This window comes from Ambystoma mexicanum, chromosome 6q (assembly GCF_040938575.1).
Source record: "Ambystoma mexicanum isolate Mex_15411 chromosome 6q, UKY_AmexF1_1, whole genome shotgun sequence".
NCBI classification, from domain to species: Eukaryota; Metazoa; Chordata; class Amphibia; order Caudata; family Ambystomatidae; genus Ambystoma; species Ambystoma mexicanum.
The window spans coordinates 495853807-495879121 of NC_090937.1; the positions used below are offsets into that span (position 1 = coordinate 495853807).

At 45.5% G+C, this 25315-nt stretch overlaps 1 protein-coding gene across 30 annotated transcripts in view; it reads left to right on the forward strand.

The window, feature by feature from the left end:
• The window catches only part of ANK2 (ankyrin 2), a 1645279-nt gene that overhangs the window by 550502 nt on the left and 1069462 nt on the right, over positions 1–25315 (forward strand). For 16 of the 30 annotated variants that reach the window (XM_069630984.1, XM_069630995.1, XM_069630994.1 and 13 more), the window contains exon 1: positions 7986–8144. The exons of 2 other annotated variants lie outside the window; for them this stretch is intronic. In XM_069630984.1, coding sequence (XP_069487085.1) covers positions 8064–8144 — 81 coding nt within the window. In that variant the 5' untranslated portion in view covers positions 7986–8063. Of the gene's footprint in view, positions 1–7985; positions 8145–25315 lie in introns of those variants that run through there. 12 more of the 30 variants (XM_069631007.1, XM_069631008.1, XM_069631009.1 and 9 more) reach the window with 2 other exon arrangements.

The following is a 25315-nucleotide window of genomic DNA, read 5'->3' on the forward strand; positions in this document are numbered from 1 at the left end:
TGCCGTAATGTATCAAGATTAATTTTGTTCATTGCAGTGTTTGTGTTTTTCTCCTTTTTTTATGAAAAATGTTTTTTCCTTTTTTGAAATATGATATTGTTAAGTTAAAAATTCTTTATTTTTCTTTCAATATAATGTGAATTAAAATAGCATATGTCATAGCACAGTGTATTTGCTCATTAATTAGTAGAATTTGGGTATATGACAATTCATCATAACCTAGTACACAGTATATGTTCCCTCTCCAATACGTTCAATTATCCTTAGACATTTCTAAACAATTGGTTTGGATGATTGAAGATGCATAAGCGTTACCCGTGAAGTAACAGTCGGGTGTTGTCTAGAACTAATTTTACTTTATTCTTTCTTTTCCTCGGGTGGAATACATCTATATTTGCATACTCAGGTACGCAGAGATGACGCTGGAGGCAGGTAAGTACAAAAGGAAAGTTTCTTTATTAAGTTTCAGGGCAAGTTAGGAAAGGGTGGCGGGAGCGAGGTAATATACATCCTCTCTAGTCAGATCTCCCATCCTGAGTAACTAACTGTCAACCTTGGAACCTTGATGTACTGTGAGGTTCCAAGCTATAGGACTACATTCTACTGCTTGCATTGGTGCACACAATACAAGACACATACTACATATCGTTAAAAGATACTGATCACTGAACGTAAGCTTCTTCAGCATAGGTGACGATTGGCTGCCCAGTGTCACTGGCAGATTCCTGCCGGTGGTATCCATATTCCTGCTGGAGTCACTAACTGGCTTGGTTGGAATCCACAGTAGAGTCTGGCCTTGTGGTTCAGGGTTTTCTTGGGAATCCGGAGGAAGGACTTTTGAAGTAGTCCAATCAGCTGCTGCAGTGAAGTGAACATCTGCCGGTGCTAGGATCCACCTTACCAGACGTAGATTATAGATTGCATTCCTGGCTGCAGTGCCTACATGAGTGTGAGTGAGAGGGGGTTGTAACATAGTGCACTAAAACAGAGCCTTTAATACAGATCTAGGGGCGGGGTTCAATGTCTATGGCCGGTAAAAAGGGGAGGGATAGGGTCCACTGGACATACATGTGGTTCTCTGTGTTCTAGTACTAAAGCAGAGCTAGTCTCGTTGCATACATTATTCTAAATGTCCTAGAATGATTCACAGACCTCATATTTAATGCAGCCCTTCAAGACTGATCCCTCTGACGACTGAGCGCTGTTGTTATAGGTGCTATTATTGCCCAATTTAATGGTGCTCGATTTATCGACCTCGGAAAATGGAGGGAGGTCAGAATCAGCCCTGATGGGACTCGCACGCGCAATGATCAGGATTACCCCATGTTTGAGATGGTTCTATGTTGTTACATCGCCAGTCATTTTTCTGATGAGATTTTGCCAAAATGCCTTTTCGAAAAAAACTCATCAATGTTATTTTTCAAATATTTGGGGGGGTGAACCCAACCCAATTTGGGGGGTCCCCCCAGCCCACCCCTTCCCTTATTATTTACTTCGTATTCCCCACCCGTTACCCCTGATATACCTTTACCCACCCCCTTATATTTTTTCGATGAGTTTTTCATTGAAAAAGTTTCAGTAAAAAACGAATTGAAAAATATACCGGCGATGTAACAATGATGTACCGTTTGAGACATGCGCTTTACTCATCAGCTATTCTCCCAGTTCAGCTAATGGTGCTACCTGAGCTTTCCTCAAGCTTGCTGTAGGTCTGGGTTATTTATGTAAGATTGGCAAAAGAACTTCTGCGCCACTGCAGTTAATTTTGCTGATATTTCTACATGTGAATTTCGACCACGACTCTGGTTAAAGCATCAGCACTCTGAGTCAAGAAATCAATCCAGGATGTCAGTTAATAAAGTGCAAACTCCTTTATTTTTTAATAAAGTGTTGACAAATGCCAGGTAATATACATACAGTTCAGCAAATGAAAATGTAGCAGTTTTCAAAATAAAGAGTAGAAGTGTATAGTGTCATTAAAAGTGCTGCTGTGCATGGATGAACGTGTATAAGGCATAGCACCCTTTGTGAGCATTGGAAATGTCTCAAGCAATAGGTTTTTGTTTAATTGGAAGGAGACACCATGTTGACTCAAACAGGGCTGGACTGAGGACCAAAAGAGGCCCTGGAAATAAAGCTCAAAGTGGCCCCATATGACACATTTTCAGCAAGCCCAATGCTTTTCCTATGAGAACATTTGGAAATACCACAGAAAAGAGGCCCAGGGTGCAGAGGCCCACCAGGAAATCTCCAGAGTTCCATATAGGGCAGTCCATCCCTGGACTCAAACACAGAGATAGTTGAAAGACTAGAGAATACATGTAAGGGACAACTAGTGCCTCAAAATGGCAGCCATCTTAGAAGTAAAGATTGCCCAAGCCATGACTAAAAGTAAGAAAAGACCCAACACAAAATATATATCACTGTTATACAGAGTCTGAAGGGGGACTGTTCACAAATGACATGTGTATATCAGATCATGCATACACACAAATAAATAAGAGAGTAGAGTAGTCCTGGGATCTTCGATATGGATAATTTACACCCAAGTGTCTCTGCTATACCCATAGAAAGCAAATTGGCACACGGGATCACCCATCAACACCACAGATTTTATATCTGCCTCTCCTTCTGTCCCACTAATGACCCCCCCCCACAAAACGTTTTTTTTCAACAGAGGTATTGACAGTGAAGCCACCAAAAGTGGTAGGAGTGTGCTATGTATTACAATTTATTGTAAGTGATCTCGCAAGACCACTTACAATACATTTAGGTTTACAGTTTAACACTTTAAAACCAAGGCCGGTATTTTGATAAGAGAACCTGCAGCATTATTAATCCCATAGGCAGACAGTGGACAAATGTTCATAAAAATACAAAGCATCTGTATCTGTGTTAAATCTTTTTGGTATACAATTTGCAAAGAGGTTCTATTCATTTACATTTTTGTTCGTGAAGGTTCAAGTTAAGATTGCCACCTCTGAGAGAACTACTTTTGCAATGTAAAAGAAACACAAAAATGAAGCAGCAAGGTTTATTGTGGTTTATTGTGCAAATGCAGCGGCAACACCCAAATCTGTGCCAATTTCAGCATCATTCACCCGCTGTCTTTCTTTCTTCCTTCGTTACATAGGGCCACGTGTACATATCAGCCCCGTCAAGAAAGATAGGTCAACTACCCCTTCTTTTAGTCCCTAAGTAGCAACAGGTCCGAACAAAGACAATCTGGAATATTCACAAATTGTTGCGACCACCACTCTTTTAATTGTTCACCTTACTGGTCGGTATCCTTTACCATCTCCGAATCATAATCGCGGTTTCTTTCGGCTGCTTGTGGACAAAGGTGTATGTTTTCGTCGCAAAGGCGAAGTCCACCGTGAATGAGCAAAGTAACATCCAAGATAAACAGCATTTCAGACTGTATACCCTTTTTCTTTTCTTTTTATCTCTCTTTTTATATTTGTGGTTGGATTTTTTTCCTTCTTTCACCTGTGGCACCTGTTGCCAATATAATGGTGCACAGACACCAGTAGAGTGTAAGTGTGAGTGCACAGGTTGAGTAATATATGTTACAAGGTGTATATGTATAGGTTTATTTGTACGTTTTTTAAAGTTGCATAAGATGCAGTAAAATAAATGAAGATGATATTTTTTCTATAAAAGAGTGGTGGTCGCAACAGTTTGTGAATATTCCAGATTGTCTTTGTTCGGACCTGTTGCTACTTAGGGACTAAAAGAAGGGGTAGTTGACCTATCTTTCTTGTCTCGACTGATACCAGAGATCCTGAGGCATCTAAGATGGATGCCAGGGCCAATGGCGTAAAAAGGCAGCTGAGAGATACAGCCCAATTAACCTGATGACTTAACACAAGTCGGTCGCTCGCCAAATGTCAGCAACAAGAAGAGAAGACTTGAGCGTGTAAGGAATGCAGTGTTCTTCAGCAATTGTATATTTCTTCTGACATATCCCGTATGCGGCCTTCTATGCACAGCGTGTGCAGTAGCACCTGGAGCGTTCCAAGTGCCAGATGGCATTACCAATAAACGATCTGAGACCCAAATAACCAGACAGAATCAAAGAATATGGTAAAATACTACTTTATTATCGGCTCAATAAAGTAGGAAAACCTGGCGAACAAATAGATTGCAGCTCACGCTCTCTCAAATACATTTCAATTACACAAATGCTTTATACCCCAATGTACATCAGCTATAAACTCATCCTACATGGCAAACAGTAAAAAACCTATTGGGTGGAGGGATTGGTTAAGGGAGCATATATACTTATACTTTGTTTAGGTGTTAGTAACACAATTGGCTGGCACTTTTCTGGTAGGCACGCCTTGAACTACCTCTGACTATGTATAATACAGATTAATAGCAGAATAACAGCAGCAGATTTTCTTCTGCAACAATGTATACTCCATTGCTACATAGGCCCTCATGATTGGTTGGCATTCTCTACCAACCTCGGACATTCGGCTCATTAGCAGCACGTAAGCAAAACGAAACCCAGGTGCAGGGAACAACGTCAGAACAGTGCCCTCTTGGCCAATTAGCTTACCATCTCTCATCAGTTAAGCCCTAAAGCAAGACCTATTTTTTGTAGTTGACCTTGCTGACTGTTTGCTTCCTCTGGACCTTGAAGGGAGTGATGGTACACTGCTATCTTCGTCTGGAGCTTAATGAATAGGCCTTGTTTTCCATGATTGCACCACGTGTGAGGAGACCACGATTGTGTCCATCTTGATCTTTTATTTAGTGGTATTTAATTAAATTATCCTGGGTGCTGTTACTCCTCTTGGCCTCTGGAGACTTGGTTGCTCCTTCTAGCGTATGCTTTCTGCATCTTTGATTGTTCAATACTTGGCAATCGAAAATGTTCACTCCTTTGCTTAATCTAAGAGAAAACTGTGCTTATGTGGCTTATCGCCTTTGACTCCTTTTGTTCCTTGCAATTGCAACTTGCCATGGCATCCTTCATCCAGAGCCAACCAAATACTCTTTGTTCTTTGCACAAAGCTGTTTTCCAGTGCCTGTCAGCTCTGCAGCTCTGGTCTCTCTCATTCAGGCATCTCGCTTACTATTATACAACACTGACGTCCATATTTCCATCATGGCTGCTATACCCATGTTATATTTTCTACTGCAGCAAGCTTCTATATGTCTCCTCTACCATGCATTTCTGCATGGTAGATCTACTGCGTCTCTTCTCATTGGTCTTCTCAGTGTACATTATTTCTTCGTATTTGCATAAACGTTACTTTGTTACTTAAATGACATCTTCTTTCTTTAAGTCTTTGCATATTGTTTCAGGTGTCCTTATAGCATCTCTTCATGACATCACTTTACTCGTGTCAGATTTCATGTATAACTCTTCTATGTTCATTGGTGTATGCATGCACCCTTCTACCACATCAGGTCGAGGGTACATTCGATATGGTTGTCTGAGCGCATAACGTCCAGGGTCGGATTGGCCCCTCTGCCTTTCAGGCCGTGGCCGGGCCGTAATCGTCCCTGGGGAGTGGGGGCTGGTTTCTGGGCACGCCTGGGCCGGTTTGGAGAAAAGAAATTGAAAAAAATAAATCAAAAATCCAAATTTATTTTTCAAATTATTTTTTTTTCCAAAAAGCCTTTCCTCCTTAGGTCGATAAGTGAGTACCAACACAGGTTGGGTGATATTGTATACATATTTGTTCTAAAAAAAAAGAGCTTAAGCATAAGTGCTATACAATAACATATTATTATTTGGCCTTGGAAGTCTGCTTGGATTCACAGTAATTTGACAATATGGTTCTATACACATAGATATTAATGATACATATGGTGAATGTATATGACAGTGAAATCATAACCATATTTTTCGTAGTGGCCTTAGGAACAATGCCATTTGATGCCACTTCCTGTTTTGTCAAGGGGTGAAAGGTCGTGTTTCATCACTTCCCGGGATGTCGCTTTGGGGTGGGGTCGAATGACATAACTTCCGGTGATGTCATCAGAGGTCAAGGGTCGTGAGGCGAGGGGTGGGACACTTTTTTGAGGCGAGGGGTGGGACACTTTTTTTTGGGTGACCGGGCCTATTTCTTGTCCCAGTCCGACCCTGATCACGTCTCTCATATCTTTGCTGCGTTATTGGGATGATACCTGGTGTACCACAGTGTCTTCTTGTTCTTCCAATATGATAGAGGTGAGGGGCAGGCACTATAGATGAAGTGAACAGCTGCGTCTCAACCTCGCCAGTTGTCCACGTACTCCTTTTTTGACTTCTATAATGAGACCTGAGGCAGTACACGTGACTGGGCTTTTTTATCCTGCTAAGAGCACTTCACCCCCTGGTGCTTCAGGTGCATTGTGTTTTTGATGACATAACGAAGACTAGGTCTTAAAATCTACCATAGGGAAGCAGGATTAGGTACAACACCAGCAGCAGACTAGCAGAAATTGAGAGCGATCCATTCCAAGATGGCTGCTTCTATGATTACATTGTGGTTTTCCTATCTTGTCCTATTTTTATTTCATCCGTTTTCCAATTGGACACAAGCCATCCCCAGTGTTACTCTGTTTGTAAAAGTTGATATTTTGTAGCTTTGGGATGCAGTTCACAGGGACAAATGGACTGTTCTGTCAGGCCATTACAGCACTTGCATGGCATCACTAACTTTCAGGTGTGTTTACTTTCTGGCTTAGCTGTATTCCGTGCTGGTCTTTGACAGGGTTTTCCAGGACCTAGGATCCAGCAAAAAAGGTCTCCCTGAATATCAGATCCAGGAAATCCATTTTGACCCTTTAAGTGTTTTTGACTTGCTTTAAACATTGCAGAATTCAGTATTCGATCCCACATGGTTAGGACGAAGGTCGAGAAACTTACCCAAAAGACCACTTGAAGTTATGGCCAGGGTGCCTCTCAAATGACTTGTTAGGATTGTACTGTGCGAAAAATATTTAAGTACATATTTTTAGGTTTAAAAGGTTGGTACCTTTTATACTTCGCTTGCAATGTTATAAGAAATGCTCCTCCTCTCCTGGGTTATTTTCTAAGTGTCCGTATACTCTCCTGGAAGGCCAATGTTTATTGTACCCACTCCCCCCAACAACCGCCCCTCCCCTCCGTCCACCCTCACCCCACCCCCCGTTGTTGGTGGGACCCCACAGTAAATCGTTTCCACTTCCAGCACTCGCTGTATTGATTAGAGCTGTATCTCAGCCTGTGGCCACTGCACAGCTGCTGTTCTCCTGCTGGACATTATAAGTCTGACCTCGTGATGATTGGCTGCCAACTTGCCACCGTGCACTTCTCTGCAACTGCATTGCCATGCAGGCAAGGGCGGGTAAGCGATTGCATACTGAAGCCTGCTAATTTCTTATGCCATCCATGTTGGGCCAGCTCCCATTTGCAAAGTAAAATTGGGCCCCGGCTGAATGTGCAGCATGGCGTTGCCAAGCCCTGAGCCAATACTGGCTACCAAACAATATTTCACTACATGAAAAACACGCGTGCCCACAAGTTCACACCACCAGCTAACATCCCAACCCATCTCTTGCAGGTCCAAAAAAAGTCAGGTAGGCATGAACGTGGCATAAAGCTTGCTATATGAGACACAGTAACGCAACACATTTGGGATTTGAGGCGTTGACCTGCCAGGTGCACACTGATTCCTGCAGTAAACGCATTAGTCCATTCGAGTAGCACGGTGTTTAAACCGTGTCATGCCGGATAGACATGGATGTCTGCAGACACACAAACTCGCCGAGCTAGCATTCCAGCGGTGTATGCGGGCTTTGTGCACGACAGGGGTGATGCGTGGGGTGTACCGTGTCCTCTCTTTCCCAGGGGAGGGTCGCCTCGGCGCGAATGCCCCCAGATCTGCACTGGGACTGGCGGCCGCAGCCTGAACAATGCAGGCAGGAGAAGCAGCGGCGGCAGCGGCTGCCATGGCAACCTGCCCTGGTCCTCCCTCAGCCTCCTCCTCCCGCAAGCTCAGAAGCAGCACTCTCACTGGGGCCGTGCAAGCAGGGAGAGGCTTTCATGGCAGCGCTGTGCACAGGGAAGGGCGGCCAACAGGATGAGTGAGGACTCGGCCCACAGGAGCGACAGTGGGGACAGGTTCAACGGGGCCAACCTGCGCAGGAGGAGGCCCAAAAAGGTAAGGGCCCCCGCGGGGCGGAGAGGCCCCCGGAGTGGGCGAGGAGTGGAGATTGCAAGATGTAGGGGAGGGGGAGGGCGAGGACTAGAGGTTGGAGGAGGAGGGGGTGAAAGGGGCGACTAGAAGGGGAAAGGTTGGAGGGCAAAGCTCAAGGCAGGAGGGGATCGGGGCGAGACAGGGAGAGCGCGGGGACGACGCTTGAGAGACCACTGGGAGAGAGGGAGGCGGAGAGGCAACGCTTGTGTAGTGGGGCGGTGGGACTGAGCTGACCTGGAGGGAGAGAGTGAGGTCCAGAAGAAACAGCGAGAGATGGAGGGTTGGGAGTCTGAGTGCTGAGGGCACCCTGGGCGCCTGAGGCCCAGGGAGTGAAACTACAGGCTTGGAAGGAAGACGGGAAGAGGGAGCGCCAAGCGGGAAAGAGACAGCACCGGTGCTCCTCTGGGTGCCCCGGACATGTTTTGTTGATGTATATATTTGGTGATTTGTAAGCGCCACGTGCCACCTCGAGGCGGCTTCTGGACGCATACATTGTTGCCGCTTACACAGCGCGGGCAGTGTACTGGCATGCGTTATGACCAGAGCGAGAGTTAATGAATTATTTCTGTTTTGGTGGGTCAGTATCTTGTCAAATTGACTCATGCGGGGGCAGTCATGACAGGGAGCGGAGGCGTAAACAATGCACAGTTGCCTTGCGTGCGTGCTGTGTGCCGCGTCTCCACTGTGGGGCATGTGTGTCTCTCCACGGTGTTCCCAATGTGCGCAAAGCGTTTGCACTGTTTGGTCAAATTTGCACTGCGTGCATGCGGTGCGGTCAGTTTTTGCAATGTGTGCTTGTGTTCTCTGTGGACATTGCGTGCAGTGTTTCTCTGCGTGGCGCGTTTTGCGCTGTGCAGCGTGCGCCGCGGCACAATGGGCCGGGTTCTGTTTTGGTTTCTGGTGCCGCACGAGTCGGACAGCGCCACGGGAGAGGACGGCCGCAGTCTCGGAGAAGGGGAGGCGGGCAGCCGTGCTATCCCATGGGTGTAACGTCACATAGGCTATTTGTCTAGACTCGTACTACTGCCCTAAGGCTGCGCGGTGTCTGCCGCCAAAGAGAGGCGTGTTACACGAGACAGGAATATAATGCGCGCCCCTGTCCTTCCAACTGCAACACAGTGCTGCTACTTTCTGTTGTGTGCAGTGGACACAGCGACGTTCACAAACGCCATAGGCGTTGGCATCACTCGCAGGACGCATTGCGCTGCAAGTTCCGTTTATAGCGCTTGGACGCCCTCGGGCTAGGGGTTTAGAGCTTTAATACGTGCTGTCTGCCGAGACTTGGAGGGGCGTCTGCGCCGAGGCCGGTGAGGTGTGGTACCTGCGGGCTCTCGGGCAGCTGCGGAGTCTGATTTGCCCCATTCTATGTCGTTTTATTGTGAGGCGCAGGGTGATAAGGGCTCTGCGTGGATTTAGGTAACTCCTGTCACTAAAGATAGTCGGCGGACGATGGCAGCCACGGGGCTAATCCAATTTACTTCGGAACGTGCAGCGAGCCGGGTGTCTCAACGGGCACCAGAAAGACATTAATTGTTAACTGAATGGCCCCGCCCTGTGTCCAGGATTCACCAGAGCCTCCGGAGATGCGGGCGGCACTGTCCACTGCTCGGCGCCCCTCCCTACTGCGTCATCACCCGTCTGCTGTATTTACAGAGGCCTGTGACAAGCGGCCAGTGGTCATTAGAGGAGGGCCCAGCAGTCTGTACAGAATAAGCCTCTCTGCGCGCATCCCGCTTTAATTCTGCCTGCCCATCTGCCTGTCTTCCTGTTGGCCTATCTGCCTCCTGGCCAAGTTGCCTCGTTATATCTAGTTTCCTGTCTTCCTGCATATCTGCCCATACATGCCAACATTGTCCCTTCCATTCGGGAGATGGTAGTCCATTCTGGTTTTAACTTTGTATTCTGGGACTTCTAGACCTGCATTTATAATGGATACCTCCAGGATGGCAGGTCCCAGAATGCGAAGTTAAAACCCGCAGTGGATTAGCATCCCCGGAATGGAATGGATAATGTTGGCCTGTATGTCTGCCTGCCCGGCTTTCAGGGACGTCATTTCACCAAAATGCCTGGGGTAGCGGAAGTGACATCACACGACGCTTGACCTCTGATGACATCACAGGAAGTGATGGAACAATACCTTTCCCCCTTGACAAAACAGAAAGTGGCATCACATAGCATTGTTTCTTAGTAAACTCCGAAAAATATGGTTACAATATATACAATGTATAAAGTGATATACATTTACACAAGAATGGATCATTATATGTATCGTTAATATCATCACGTATAGGCCCATACAGAGCCGGCCTTGGGGGGGGGCGAGCCGGGCGACCGCCCGGGGCGCCACGCCCCCAGGGGCGCCATTAGTCCCCGCCACGCCAGCTCGAAGGAGTCTTTCGAGGGCTCCCCCGAGCTGGCGTTGTGGGAGAAGGTGCAGCAGGTGGCATTTTAGTGCCTCATTGTCATTGAATGACCCCGCGGCGGCAGGCTCATTCAATGACAATGGGGTGCTAACGCGCCATATTTAACCTCCTCACCTGAGCGGAAAAAAAGTGCCCAATTCTGGCCCCGCCCCCTTCCGCCCCACCCCCTGTTAACAAGGGGCGCACAGTGGGCGAAGGGGGCGCCAATTCGCCCAGGGCGCTGCTGCCCTTAAGGCCGGCCCTGGGCCCATATTACCAAATTACTGTGAATGCAAGTAGAGGTCAAAGGCCAAATGATAATGATGTGTTATTATATAGCACTTAAGCTTAAGCGCTTCATATTGGACAAATATACATACAATATCACCCAACTTGTGTTCAACCTCAGCAGGATGAAAGGCTGAGTTGACCTTGCCGGGAGCCGAATCTGCAACCTGCAGATCACACACACATTGCAATAGCGAGAGCTCAACCCACTGAGCTATCTTGCCGGCCATAGCTATCAGAAAACCAGCCACTCCAGAAACTAAGAACCACATGCTGTTGGTTACAGCCCAAGAGCCTCAATTTAAAATAATAATTTTATTTTTTTAGGGGTAGCAAGGGACACCTCAGGGGTCGCAGGTACGACCCCTGGTGACCTTGACGCCCCTGCCGTCTTTCAGTCGCAATGTCTGCCTGTCTATGCCTGCTTTCCTCTCAGTCAGTCTTTTTTTCTCTTGACCTGACTCACGCTAAGAGGCATTTGGTTGGGGTGACCATATTTCCAAGACGTAAAGCCCAGACGGCCACCAACATAAAAGGACTACCCCCTGGCAGCCCACCCATTACTGCCCCTAACCCCCCCCCCCCAACACACCCACACACTCTCCATCCAACACTATTTGCAGCACTGCTCCTCTATAGCATCTATGATGGGTTATGTAAATTGTGCAGTTTGGGCTGTGAATCTTAGCATCCTCATGAATGCTCGGATTGATATGACAGGGCTCGCTCTTCAATCATTTCTAAGCCGGTCTCTGTGGCACAGTGAGTGGTGCGGCTCTTGCCTGAAAGTTTGCGGGACAGAGGGCCCACTTCTGCGGCCTCACCCTACAGCTGGTGGGCAACACCCTCCAGAACCGAGGCCACATGTGGCTCTGACACGCAATTTGGGAGGAATTTAAAGCGCGGGCAGAGATTATCTGGGAGCAGGGTTTTATACTCGAGCCAGCAGAGACGCACACCTTGTGGGGTGTAAAAAGTAAAACCGTTAAGTAAACGTAGAGGTACCGTTAGGAAGGTGGAGAATTCGACCTCCTCGGAGGAACACGTTGCTCCTCACAGGGGGCTCAGGTAGGCCGCTGGCTCTGACGTGGCTACAGAGCACCTGTGAGGTAACATCCAGCATGCTGTGGCATTTGTTAACCCACACTCACTCTGCTCTGAGTCCTGTTGCATGAAGGGGCCCAGATCAAGGGCACGCTACGAGGCAGGGGGGTGAAGGAAATGGGAGGGCAGTCCATGCTTGTTACAGGGGCAGTGTGGGCTGTCGCCCCCTTCATCGTCCACTCTCCTCTTGTTGTTGTGGCCTTCCAGTTTGTTTAACATTCGCAGCTTGAAGTTTGTAAAGGCCTTAAAGAAATGTGCACAAAACGTGGACTTTGCAATGATTGTAATGTGTTGGCTGGCATTCCTCCATGTGCTGCCAAAGGGGGCATCTTCATAAAATGGCTTGCGCTGAGCTCTCTCCTGCCAGGCCGCTGCTGCCTGCTCATGGTGCCTGGCAGTTGGAAAATGTGCCTGTGATTTGATTTGTGTCTGTATTACGTTGCCACCAGGGTTCAAGTGGAGGGTACAAGAGGGTGGACGGAGTCTCCCCTCACTTTTTTCAGAGGGCACCTTGATATGCTAATTCCTGGTGATGTCACATTCAATTGGCATGTTAATGAGTCCCACCCACTTTTTTTTAGGACTTGACCCCTGGTCGCTACACTGACATATGTTGCATGGCACTCATTGGTTGAGTGCTGTTCCTTGTGGCATCTGATGAGGATGGAACTGGTGAAGCGTCCCGTTTTGCCTGCTTCAATCATGGGCAGCATCACCACAGGTGTGCAGGTTGTCTGAAACTCACCACTCGTCGACTGCCAAATTTTGCTTTTCTTTGGTTTTCAGAAGCAAGCCACAAGTCATTTGGTTACCCTTGATCTAATTCATATTTTTTTTAACCAATCTTACTGTGCAGTCCGTAATTATAATTAAAAGGGTAAAACTGCAAGTTCCAGCATGCACAGCGCGTTTGGCTAAAATTCAAGAACTGGATGAATATGCTCTGGATAAAAGGGGCCCATTTGGCAAGCGTGAAAGGTGCACGCGGGACTGCTAATTTTGGCGTAGTTACAAGTCCCTTCCCCATTCCCATCCTGCCCTCACCTCCATCTAAACAAAACCTTTGAGGGAAGCAGCTGGGGTCATGGATGTGCGACGCATGGAGCAGATCCCACCTGTGTTGCATTTCACGTGTGAGTGGTTACTGCTTGGCCCAGGGAGGGCTTCCTTTTTGTGTCCCACTCTGGGTGCATGAAGTCTGCGAGGTGACATGCTGCCTCTGGCTGTCCACTGTGTGTTGCCTTGCTCCTCGACTGCTGGGCTGCATACGTTCACACACATGCACTCTGCCATGCGCATGCTCCCACTCAGTGAACTCTGCCATGCGCACACTCCCACCCAGAATCACCACTTTTGCATCACATGTTTATGGCTTGTGCATTTTCCATGCCACTGTAAGAACATACATGGGGTTACTTGGAATTTAGTTAGCGCACATCTTGCACTGATGACTCTTCATAGTGTTGAAACATATTTTGTTCTAAGGTGTTAGGGCAACCTGCGACTGCAGAGGAGGATAACTTTGAAGAAAGTGCCGCTGAATATGATATACCTACATGTTTGATGGAAAAACGATCTCATAAGTTGAACAATGACCTTTGCGCTGGTGACACACCAGAGTTTTCTCATCCGCCCAATGAGAGCTATGCTGCTGAATGCCACCCAGAGTGCTTTATAACATAAGACATATTAACTCATGGAGTTTATTATTGACCTCCTCTCAGCCAATCAGAATATCCGGAGAGCTGTCAGTAGCTACCGCCAAGGCAATTTCGAAATAAACTCCCTCTCTGGGTCAGTATTTATTTCAGTGCACTGTTCAGACTAGCACCCCAAAGAGAAAGCTGAAACATGGGAAAATGCTTTCACGTTTTTGAAGAGAAATCATTTTCTTTTACATTACAACTTATTCACGGCCATCTCAACCTTTTCCAGATTCACCACGTTTGCTATTAAAATGCTTAATTTATGAAGACAGCATTGTTATTTAAATAGTACAAAATAAGACCACATTTAATTTACTAACACAGTTTGCTTTTAACTTTAGTTAAGGTATTTTACTTCACCACCAAAACTGCAAAACATGCATTGCTTTTACCAGCAATCGTGCATTGCTATGACCAGTAATCATGCATTGCTATGACCAGTAAACAAGCATTGCTATTACAAGTAAACATGCATTGCTATGACCAGTAAACATGCATTGCTATGACCAGTAATCATGCATTCCTATGACCAGTAATCATGCATTGCTATCACCAGTAATCATGCATTGCTATGACCAGTAAACATGCATTGCTATGACCAGTAATCATGCATTCCTATGACCAGTAATCATGCATTGCTATGAGCAGTAAACAAACATTGCTATGACCAGTAAACATGCATTGCTACGACCAGTAAACATGCATTGCTATTACAAGTAAACATGCATTGCTATGACCAGTAAACATGCATTGCTATGACCAGTAATCATGCATTCCTATGACCAGTAATCATGCATTGCTATCACCAGTAATCATGCATTGCTATGACCAGTAAACATGCATTGCTATGACCAGTAATCATGCATTCCTATGACCAGTAAACATGCATTGCTACTACCAGTAATCATGCATTGCTATGAGCAGTAAACAAACATTGCTATTACCAGTAAACATGCATTGCTACGACCAGTAAACATGCATTGCTATGACCAGTAATCATGCATTCCTATGACCAGTAAACATGCATTGCTACTACCAGTAATCATGCATTCCTATGACCAGTAAACATGTATTGCTACTACCAGTAATCATGCATTCCTATGACCAGTAAACATGCATTGCTACTACCAGTAATCATGCATTGCTACGACCAGTAATCAAGCATTGCTACGACCAGTAAACATGCATTGCTACTACCAGTAAACATGCATTGCTATGGCCAGTAAACATGCATTGCTATGACCAGTAAACATGCATTGCTACTACCAGTAATCATGCATTCCTATGACCAGTAAACATGCATTGCTACTACCAGTAATCATGCATTGCTACGACCAGTAATCAAGCATTGCTACGACCAGTAAACATGCATTGCTACTACCAGTAAACATGCATTGCTATGACCAGTAAACATGCATTGCTACTACCAGTAATCATGCATTCCTATGACCAGTAAACATGCATTGCTACTACCAGTAAACATGCATTGCTACTACCAGTAAACATGCGTTGCTATGACCAGTAAACATGCATTGCTACGACCAGTAAACATGCATTGCTACGACCAGTAATCAAGCATTGCTACGACCAGTAAACATACATTGCTACTACCAGTAAACATGCATTGCTACTACCAGTAAACATGCATTGCTATGACCAGTAAACATGCATTGCTACTACCAGTAATCATGCATTCCTATGACCAGTAAACATGCATTGCTACTATCAGTAATCATGCATTGCTACGACCAGTAATCAAGCATTGCTACGACCAGTAAACATGCATTGCTACTACCAGTAAACATGCATTGCTATGATCAGTAAACATGCATTGCTACGACCAGTAATCATGCTTTGCTACGACCAGTAAACATGCATTGCTATGACCAGTAAACATGCATTGCTACGACCAGTAATCATGCATTGCTATGACCAGTAAACATGCATTGCTATTACCAGTAATCATGCATTGCTATGACCAGTAAACATGCATTGCTATGATCAGTAATCATGCATTGCTATGACCAGTAAACATGCATTGCTATTACCAGTAATCATGCAATGCTATGACCAGTAAACATGCATTGCTATTACCAGTAATCATGCATTGCTATGACCAGTAAACATGCATTGCTATGACCAGTAATCATGCATTGCTATGACCAGTAAACATGCATTGCTCTTACCAGTAATCATGCATTGCTATGACCAGTAAACATGCATTGCCATTACCAGTAAACATGCATTGCTATGACCAGTAATCATGCATTGCTATGACCAGTAAACATTCATTGCTATTACCAGTAAACATGCATTGCTATTACCAGTAATCATGCATTGCTATGACCAGTAAACATGCATTGCTATGACTAGTAATCATGCATTGCTATGACCAATAAACATGCATTGCTATGACCAGTAAACATGCATTGCTATTACCACTATGTGCTAATAGCTTTATAGACCCCCGGAGGCGTCATTATTGCTTGGTATAGTGACTCTTCCCAATTTACGGCCCACAGCTTCACCTTGGGCCATGACTTGATGGCGGGTCATTATACCACGATAATGACCCCACCCTCAGTCTAAAGGACTACATTAACACATGGACGTGTTATTGACTGTATACCAAGCATTCTGGTTCTAGAATCAGAAAAGACTTGTCAGCTTTTATGAAACAGCCATGCAACTTCCCAGCAATATTTCTTACAACAAGTCATTCCCTTTCTGTGAGTGTCTTTTTTCACTGCACCTTCAATTTGACAGCCAACATCCAACTTTATCCACGCAAACTGAAAGCTCAAATATGGAAAAATGCTTTTGCTTTCCTATAAAGAAACACGTTACTTTTACATTACCCCCAATGCAAGCCGCCCGTGTTAAAACCTTTCCACTTCAACCAAGCTAGAATTGAAAAGCTAAACTTATGAAGAAAATAATGTTATTTAAATATTACAAATAAAACCTAACCGGACAGTTATAATGTCACGACTAGAGGATGCCAAGGAGAGGCGTAGTGGTATTTATTCTGTGTGCATCAGTACTGTGACCCGCTGACTTACCAAACCCCGAACGCGCTGGCGGCCGATGTTACTAACACAGGATGGACCATTCCGCAGAGGGGGGCTAAATGCTGTCTAGTGCGGGTAGCTCAAAGGATTCAATGCAGCCAAACATTCCCGTTTTAGTTTTGGATTCTCAATGCGCACTGTGGAAATGGACAGAGGGAGCTGGTAATGTGAGGCATGGACCTGGGCGAGTGTGCTCAATGACAGGCCCGGCACTATTTATTCTTGAGTAGACAGAGGGGGTGCAGTAGTTTGCGGCACAGTAATTGACAGGATACAGTTGTTAGGCCCTTTACATTTTTTTTAGCAAATTGTACACTGCACCACTGATTATCATTTGTTTTAGAAAACAAAAATTAGCGTAGAGTAAGGACAGAATTTTCTGTACAGTAAAATGTATGTACGGAAACGGCACCAACTGTGAACACAGTCATTTTGTATCAGCAAAAAGTGTTGTTTAGTGCTGAGTGCTCGGTGCGCCAGTGCGCAACATCTCATTAGTGAATAATCCCTGCTCAAAGTTACTTGTAGCATTTTATTATTTTTTGTATTACCATATTATATAGTTGGCAAAAATAGCTTACAATACAACATATCAAATCAAATCACAACGTTAAAGCCAATACCAAATAGACAATCAAAAAACAAACATCATATGAGTTCATACATAGATCACTATTCATCCGTTGGACGGTTAGAATCTAATAACGCCATCTCCTCCCGATAGTATCTTCAATATGGTCACAATCTTTCGCCAGGGGATGGTAAAGAATACAGTACACGCTTCGTGATCACCTCTTATGAACAACACCCAGATATCATCAGCTGATGTCAACCCCAAAGGCCCCGCTGCACTCAGGGCTTGCGACCGGCGGTGTAAGAGTGAAGAGCCGCAGGTCAAAAGATGGCGAACAGACTCCAGTCGCTCTTCCCCACACAGTCTGCACACTCTCTCCCCCTCGGCGTACCAGTCCATTCCCCCACAACCTCCCTCGTCCTAACCATGTTACATTTTAATTTGAGATACTCCCAAGCCAAGCTGTTCGCCCACGAAATTTTGAATATACCGTGGTTTCTCCTGGCAGGCCCGTATATACTTCACAAATTGCGCTACAAGGTTTTTTGTGGCCAAGTTCACAATTAGTTACTGATTTTGCTCAACCAATATATTTTTTACATTTTTTGAATGGCCACCTCAAGGCCAGCTCTGTAGCCATTGGGAGGCCATTTACCAGCTGTCGACCACATTTTCGCTAGGTTGCTCGTCGGCATAGTTTTTATCCCAGACAAAATTACCTTATATAATAAGCCCATAAGTGAGTCACCTGGTGCGTTGGCCAATTTCGAAAGTAAAGTCAAGCAACTAAGATGCAGCTTCACCTGAATAGGGTAACAGTGTGTATGGTGGGAAAAAGAAGCGGTTGTGCAGCCTTTAAGTCAACCTCTGGCGAGTTGGAAGTTGGATACTTCACTTCCCTGCGCCCTTTACTGTAGAAGAGAGAAAGAAATCAGATTTGAAACTTCTTTGTGATATAAATTGTAATTTTATGAGGTTGCAAGTTCAAAACACAGATCAGTTACATGTTGCTCCATATGTTGTGAGAAAAGGTTAGAATTTCTTCAAATCCTTCCATGATTCTTAAGGTCTTCAGAATATTGCAAGTTGCCCTTATTATCTTGAGAGTATCAATTACATGTTGCTTCACATGTTTTGGGCATGAAATGAGGTTTGTTCAAAGTTATACAATTCCCCTCAGGTGTGCAAAAATGTACAATTTGTCCTTAATGCCCTCGACACCTGTGTCTCCAGATAGCGATATATTGTTCTTCAAAAGTGTGTATGGGTTTGTACCCCTGAGGGTGTGTTTTGACCACTATAAATATAAACAATGGCTAGCTGCGTCACCAATTCCACAAGGTCTACCCATAAAGACCTTGACTGAATTAAACAGAGGATGAGTTGGTCTTGCCGATTCACGCTCTGCCTTCTAAAGTAAGATGTAGTGTATAAATATGAATTCAAAACTATATCATCAAGTTTTTGATCTGTGGATGGTTTAATTCCCATAAAGTCAGCTGACACGTGTTTCGACCCGAGTTGTCCTCAAGGCCTCAGTGTTCACCATTCGGTACGATAACCAGATTTGGAAGTTAAAGTTGGCTTGCGGTGGTGTCCTGAATTAGATTCTCTAATAATGCAGGGTTGTGTCCCAAAGTACCTATCAATAGCTATCGCGTTATGTTGGTAAATCTTGAACAATTGCTTGGTGATCCTGGGTTAAATCCCCATCACCATGCTCCTAGACCATTTAGGATGCTTTGAATGCACTCTGGATACGATTCCAAGGTTTGTTTCCCTGATGTGCCTGATGTGAATAGGCACAACGCCAAATTCCAAGTAAGTCATTTCCATCACAGTGTTGGGGTGTATGGGCTGGGGAGGGGCAGTCTCAGCAGTCTCCTGAGTATATAGCGCTCCAATTTGAGCATCTCAGGAAGATTAGCAAACACCCAAATTTCGGCCCCATATAAAATAATGGGTAAGATCTTAGCAAGATACAGCTGGATCAATGCCCCCCAGATAGTAAACCCTACCCTTTTGTGCGAGAGACGCTATGGAGCCTGTTATTGTGGCAACTTTTAATTTTGCCTGATCCAGGTGCTTTGTTCCACTTAGTTTGCTATCCAGAATAATTCCTAGGTATATGTTGGGCTAAATACCATTATTTTCGGTTTTTCACTATTCACAGTGAGTGAGTTTAGCTGAGACAAGGATGACAGTAGGCCTGCAGGGTTTAGGTGTAGCAAGACGATATCGTCTGCATAACCCATCCATGGCAGAGGAATACTTCCTATTTTCGGGGGCACAGATAGAGGATTTTCAATGGCGTTTCCCTGGGCAGACAGGAACAAATTAAAGAGCATGGGCGCTAAAATGCAGCCTTGCTTGAGGCCCTTTTGAGTTGTTATTCAATTGGTTGCCCTACCCTGTCGGTCCAAACAGACCTCCACCTTAGTGTGTGCATGCAGGTGGATGACCATTTTTAGTACCGAGCAGGGTTGTTCCAGTTGTGTAGCTTACTCAATAGCCTACATCTATCCACAGTGTCGAATGCGGCACTGTAGTCGCCGAAAGCCACAAATGCTGGGATATTACGTGCCAGCCACGCCTGGTGTATGATTGTAATCAGTAAGAGGCTATTAATAGAGGTATTCAAGCCCTTGCAAAATACTGTTTGATTAAACAGGATAATTTTAGATGTTTCTTCCCAGTCCTCAAGCTCTTTTCAGAGAACTTGAGCAAAGATCTAAGCCGGCGTGTCTACCATTGCTAATAAACGATAATTTTGAGGGTTGGCGTGATGTCGTTTTTTTTTAGAACTGGGACAATAATGCTGTACCTCCAAGATACAGGAATCAATTGGGTCACGCTGATCCAACGAAAAAGCCATAAAGGGCAGTTGCCCATACCAACGAATCGGTCTGTGAGCGACGCGTACACCAGTGCCCGGCCAACGGGAGCATTTGATGGAATATCTATGTCGCTTTAGCCATTTACGATAAATGCTTTTGATAGATTTATCCTCATTAGCGTGCTGCATTGGATCAAAATTCAAAGTGGCCAATGCTCGTAGCTCACGGCGCAAGACACGGTTTCTCTCTTTAATAGCCCTGTCGAACATATGCCGATTCGGTTTATTAAGGCCAGTGGCACTGCGGCAATGAAAACTTAGACTGAACTATGGAACAGAATGTAATGTTCTCCATACCAGTTTCAAATAGGGTGAGAACTGCCTCTGGTGTCTGACCAGTGGGCTTTACTGTGAGCAGGGGACTAGCCCTCAACAAGACACCAAGACTATCACAAGCCACAGCAGAAGCCTGCCCAATCCCACTGTCACTCCAGGTAATCCTGTTCAGTTGAACATTGATTTTCAGGGTACCCGTGGAGAGGAGAATAGGAGGTGCGGCTTTCGAATTCAGACTAGGGACTAGCGGGTAATGATCGCTTTTGCGGCGTTGACACACGCACATGTCTCTAATCAGAGCTGGATGGTTAGTGACAAATATATAATCAATTATGCTGCTGCTCTTATTCCCAATCCTCGTGAATTTCACGGGGGTGTCAGAAGGGTAAGCTGCGCTTGCCGTGGAGAAACCCGCTGAGTACAATAAGTTAGCCCAACCGTTTCTCCGCACAGGCACTATCTGAATTTGCATCCTGCAAAGAAGGTGAAAGAAAAGAGTCTAATTCTCCCGCCCCAATTAGAGAACCTTGAGGGATCCTTGCATTAAAGTCCCCACAAATAAGGACCGGCATGCCTCCCCCCAGATTACCAATGATCATCTCTATTTCATTGATTATTACAGCATGGTTTTTCTTATAGGTGGGTTCATAGATGTTAATAATAAGGATACCTTTACTGTGCACATCATGGAAAGGTAATTCTACCCATTAGGACTTACTCTGATGTACAGGGTACCTCCACCAGACCCAATGGTTGCTTGGTACTCAGAGCTAATCCGCCCCTTTGGACATCTCCTGGGTCCGTGTGTTGCTAAACGAGTGATCATATTCCACCCGTCAGTCACAGCGGGATTCACGAGCCAGGTCTCCTGGAGCGTGATGGAGCGTGATCATACTTAATCTGTCGATGGGGCGTGATCATACTTAATCTGTCGATGTGATCCAGCAGACCAGCCTGTTCCGACAGATGATAGTGACCACGTGTGTTCCAGCTTAAAAACAAGAAGGGAGTAAGGGTGAAAGCTAGGTGCGAAGTGGACCATACCATAGCATTTTAAGCACTCCTGCATCCTGTAGATGAATGTGAGGGTGGGAACGTAGTCTTACCAACAGTGTGCTATTGGGGCTTGAGCTGGCCCCCCTCCACCCCTGCAGCTAGCTATTGGGGAGTCTGACCAACCAACATTGCATTAGAGGAGCAGAACTGTGATTGGGCAGAGGGCATTCCAAATTAGTGTCTACCGCATGTTTCTGACCATCTCGTACTCACTAACTGGCTTACTAACCTCCTGTATAATACCAAAATCTTTTATGATATGGGAATTTGTATGGTTCTTAAACCTCTCATTCCTGTCATTTGCACTGATATGTTTTTTACCTCTTGTACTGTTTTTATGGAATGTTTTGCGCATCTCGGAAATAAACATGAGTATGAATAAGGAAACCAGGGCCTCCCTCCGCATGTCCATAATCAGGTCCCCTTGATCCCATAGCTCTGGAGCACTTCTCTCGAGGACAGTAATGGTATGGTTCCAAGACATATTAGGGTTGGTGTATTTTATTTTGGATAATACTTAAACTTTTGGATAGTGAATGGTGGTCAGTAACTTGACAGTACAGACCGGAGGACGGTCCATAGGCAGACCCCACCCCCCCCCCCCCGGGCCTGTGGCGAGAAGGTGAAGAGGATTCCGACCACCAGCTTCAAAGAGCAAGGGATATGGTCTGCTGAGAGAGGGCTGTGGAGGAGATGAAGAGCACTGCGGGTGGGAGTGGAGAGCTGTTTAGTGATAGCTGGAAAGGTGCAGGGTTATCCCTTGAACACATCAGCGTGAGTTCATGGTCTTTCCCAGTGACCCGCATTGGGAAGGACACCGAGCTTGGACGTCAGTGGCCTACATTAGTTCATTTTGCTGCAAGGCCTCATTTAATTCCAGCTTTAGGTAACTGCTTTTCCGCAATGTTACTCTCCCTCTTCGCTCACTCGGGGAGACAAGTAGCTTTCATCGAGTCTTCTGGCATCAGATGGAGCCCTCTTCCCATTGCATATGTTGCCTTTGAGGAGAGCGGGTCCGTCCTAATCTGTGTTTTATGGCTGTGACAGCCGGCAATGCCAGTCCTTCCATTCATGCATGTATGGGATCTACAGAGCGCAAACCGAGCTGGGAAGCAACCAAGCACAGTACACAGGCGACAACACAGAACGCCTCATGACAGAGAAGGCGGTGGCAGTAGCGGACGGCCTGGCAATGCCAGCGGCACTGGATGGGGCTTCATGTCTGTGGTAAAGCTAGCCCACATGGCAAGTTTATGGAGGTGTGCCTTATGCAAATCTATTGCTGCATCTCCACACTGAGTCTTTGAATACTGAAATGTGTGAGGAAATCTGTATCAAACTGGTCAAAACTTGGTCAGATTTTGCGGGTGCTACCCGAGATCCACGACATGTAATGGGAGTCGGGGGGCTTTCACCTCCACCCGGAAAGTAGGTGGTCAGAACTTCCCATACCCTGTATAGGAGACAGCTCTGCATTTCAGCTTGCTTGTAACATGGAATCTCAGGCACAAATGGCAAAGAGGCTAGGAAAATTAACTGCTCCTTTCCTACTCCTCCTGCTGCTCCTATCCTACTCTGCTCCTTTCAGCTCCTAGTCCCCCTGCACTGGAACTCCTTACCTCTCTCAATCCGCTCTATACCTACCTTTTCCTCCTTCCGTACTTCCCTGAAATCTCTCCTCCATTCTCCGCCATGAAATCTTCCACACCTCTCATTTTCTCTCCTTCCCTCGCATCTTCCCTATGAACTTCTCTCTACCCGCCCCCTTACCCTTACCCTCCCTCATTTTCACCCTTATACCCCTTCTGTTTCCCTCCTCCTTCCCTTCCTCGCCGCTTCCCTCTTCCCTCTTCCCTCACAGATTAATTGCTCTACTTACTGTTTTATTGGTCTGATTAATGATTGTAAATTGCTTCTACTGTTATAATGTTCTATGTATTCTGTTGTTATAATGTAAAGCGCTTTGGAATAAAGCGCTATATAAACACAATAAATACAATACAATGCAATACTATGGGGATTCTGTCGCAATGAGGGCTTGAACGTTCAGGGTACAAGTAAAACACCATCCACCACCATCATCCTATTCACAAGAGTCCAACGGTTGGTGTGTGGTTTATGACTCATGGGCTGTTTTCTGTATTAAAAAAGGACATTCCAGAACAACATGAAGAACTACATTTTGAGAACAAGTCATTTGAGTCCCTTCCTGAAGACCTCCCGGCCAGAGTCCTTCAGTCTTCTGGCTCCAACTCTCTGCAGATCAAACGATTCTCTAAGAAGAGAGTGGCAGGTATATCCCTTTACTCGGCTGGCTTCTCCCTCTGGAATGGCCTCCCTCCCCCCTCAGCTGGATCTTCTTAAGTTCTAGAAATGCTAACTCTCCATCTGCCACTGGGGCCTGGTCCCTCCAGAGTCATACAGGGGCCAGACCACCCTCTACCAGTCTCTCTAGCGGCCCTTCTCCACACTTGCCCTCGGGCCCCCTTTCCTGGACTAGCCCAACTGGTCCTCACTGTCCACTGCACTCTTCCTCCTCTTCCACCATCTCCCCTTGCACTTGCCACCTTGGCCCACCCAGCACTTGCCCGGCACCCCACCCTGGGGGGCACCCCACCGCTGCACTTCTCCTTCACCTCCTCCCCTTGCACTCACCACCTTTTTCATGCACTTGTATGGTAGGATTGTCACATGGCCAATATAACCCTTTTTTGTCGTTTTACTTTTTGATTCCCATGTCCCCCACCACCCCTCCCCCCACCCCATCTTGTCTTGTGGTGCCTGGAAACACCTCTGTATAGGTACCATATAAATACGCAATAAATAAATAAAATAAAAAAAATCTATTCAACTGTTGCAGAGCCGGGAAATAGGAAGCCCTCGACATTTAGATCTAATGAGGGTTTACCCCAGAGTGAAACCCTAATTGACTTTTATAAAATCAAAGGACAGAACATTAAGCCCTTTCTGGAATCGAGCAGCAGATTTGTTAGAACTAATTCATCAGCTGCCACAACTTGACATGATTTCATCAAGCAGTATTACATTAGTGAAATTTCAGCCCTTGGTGCAAATTGGGCTGTGGTTCATCTTGTATCCCCCATCTTTTCTGAACTCATATTATCTTGCTCTATGGGGTTTTCTCAAAATCTGCTATGAATTTAAGAGTGGAGGAGAAAGAGGTTTAAAAGTGTTTAAACCAGAATCTACATCCTATAGAAAAAAGAAGCATAAAGCAGAGATTAATACTTTGGTTAATAAAATCATAACTTCAGGTCCTAGAAACAAAGTTCTACGTACAGAAGAAAATGTGGACGATATTTCCTGACCAAAGACATTGATTAGTGACCAAATAAGACCTTTATCTTGGAATACTAGAGGATGTATAGCTTTCTCTACGAATCCTATAGGGCTGTCTTTTCTTCTTGATGCTGAGGTATTTGCATTACAAGAAACTTGGTTAACACACAAGTTTCTATAAGGCCGTTATCAGATCATTCAGAGGGAATCCCGTCAGAACCTGAGAGGTAGACCTTCTGGAGGATTAATATTAGGAGCTAGTAGTAACTTGCTTTTGACTATGTATTTATCAGCAAATATGTATCCTTATCTTCTGTCTGCTACGATTGTGTTGTCAGTGAATGGAGTGGAGCAGCGAGTACTCTTATTATACGTCTATAATACTCCTGACGACGGTGTCACCAGTGAGATCATAAAGGAGCTGGAAATGGCCCTACATGATTGTACAAAAAGGCTTTGTTT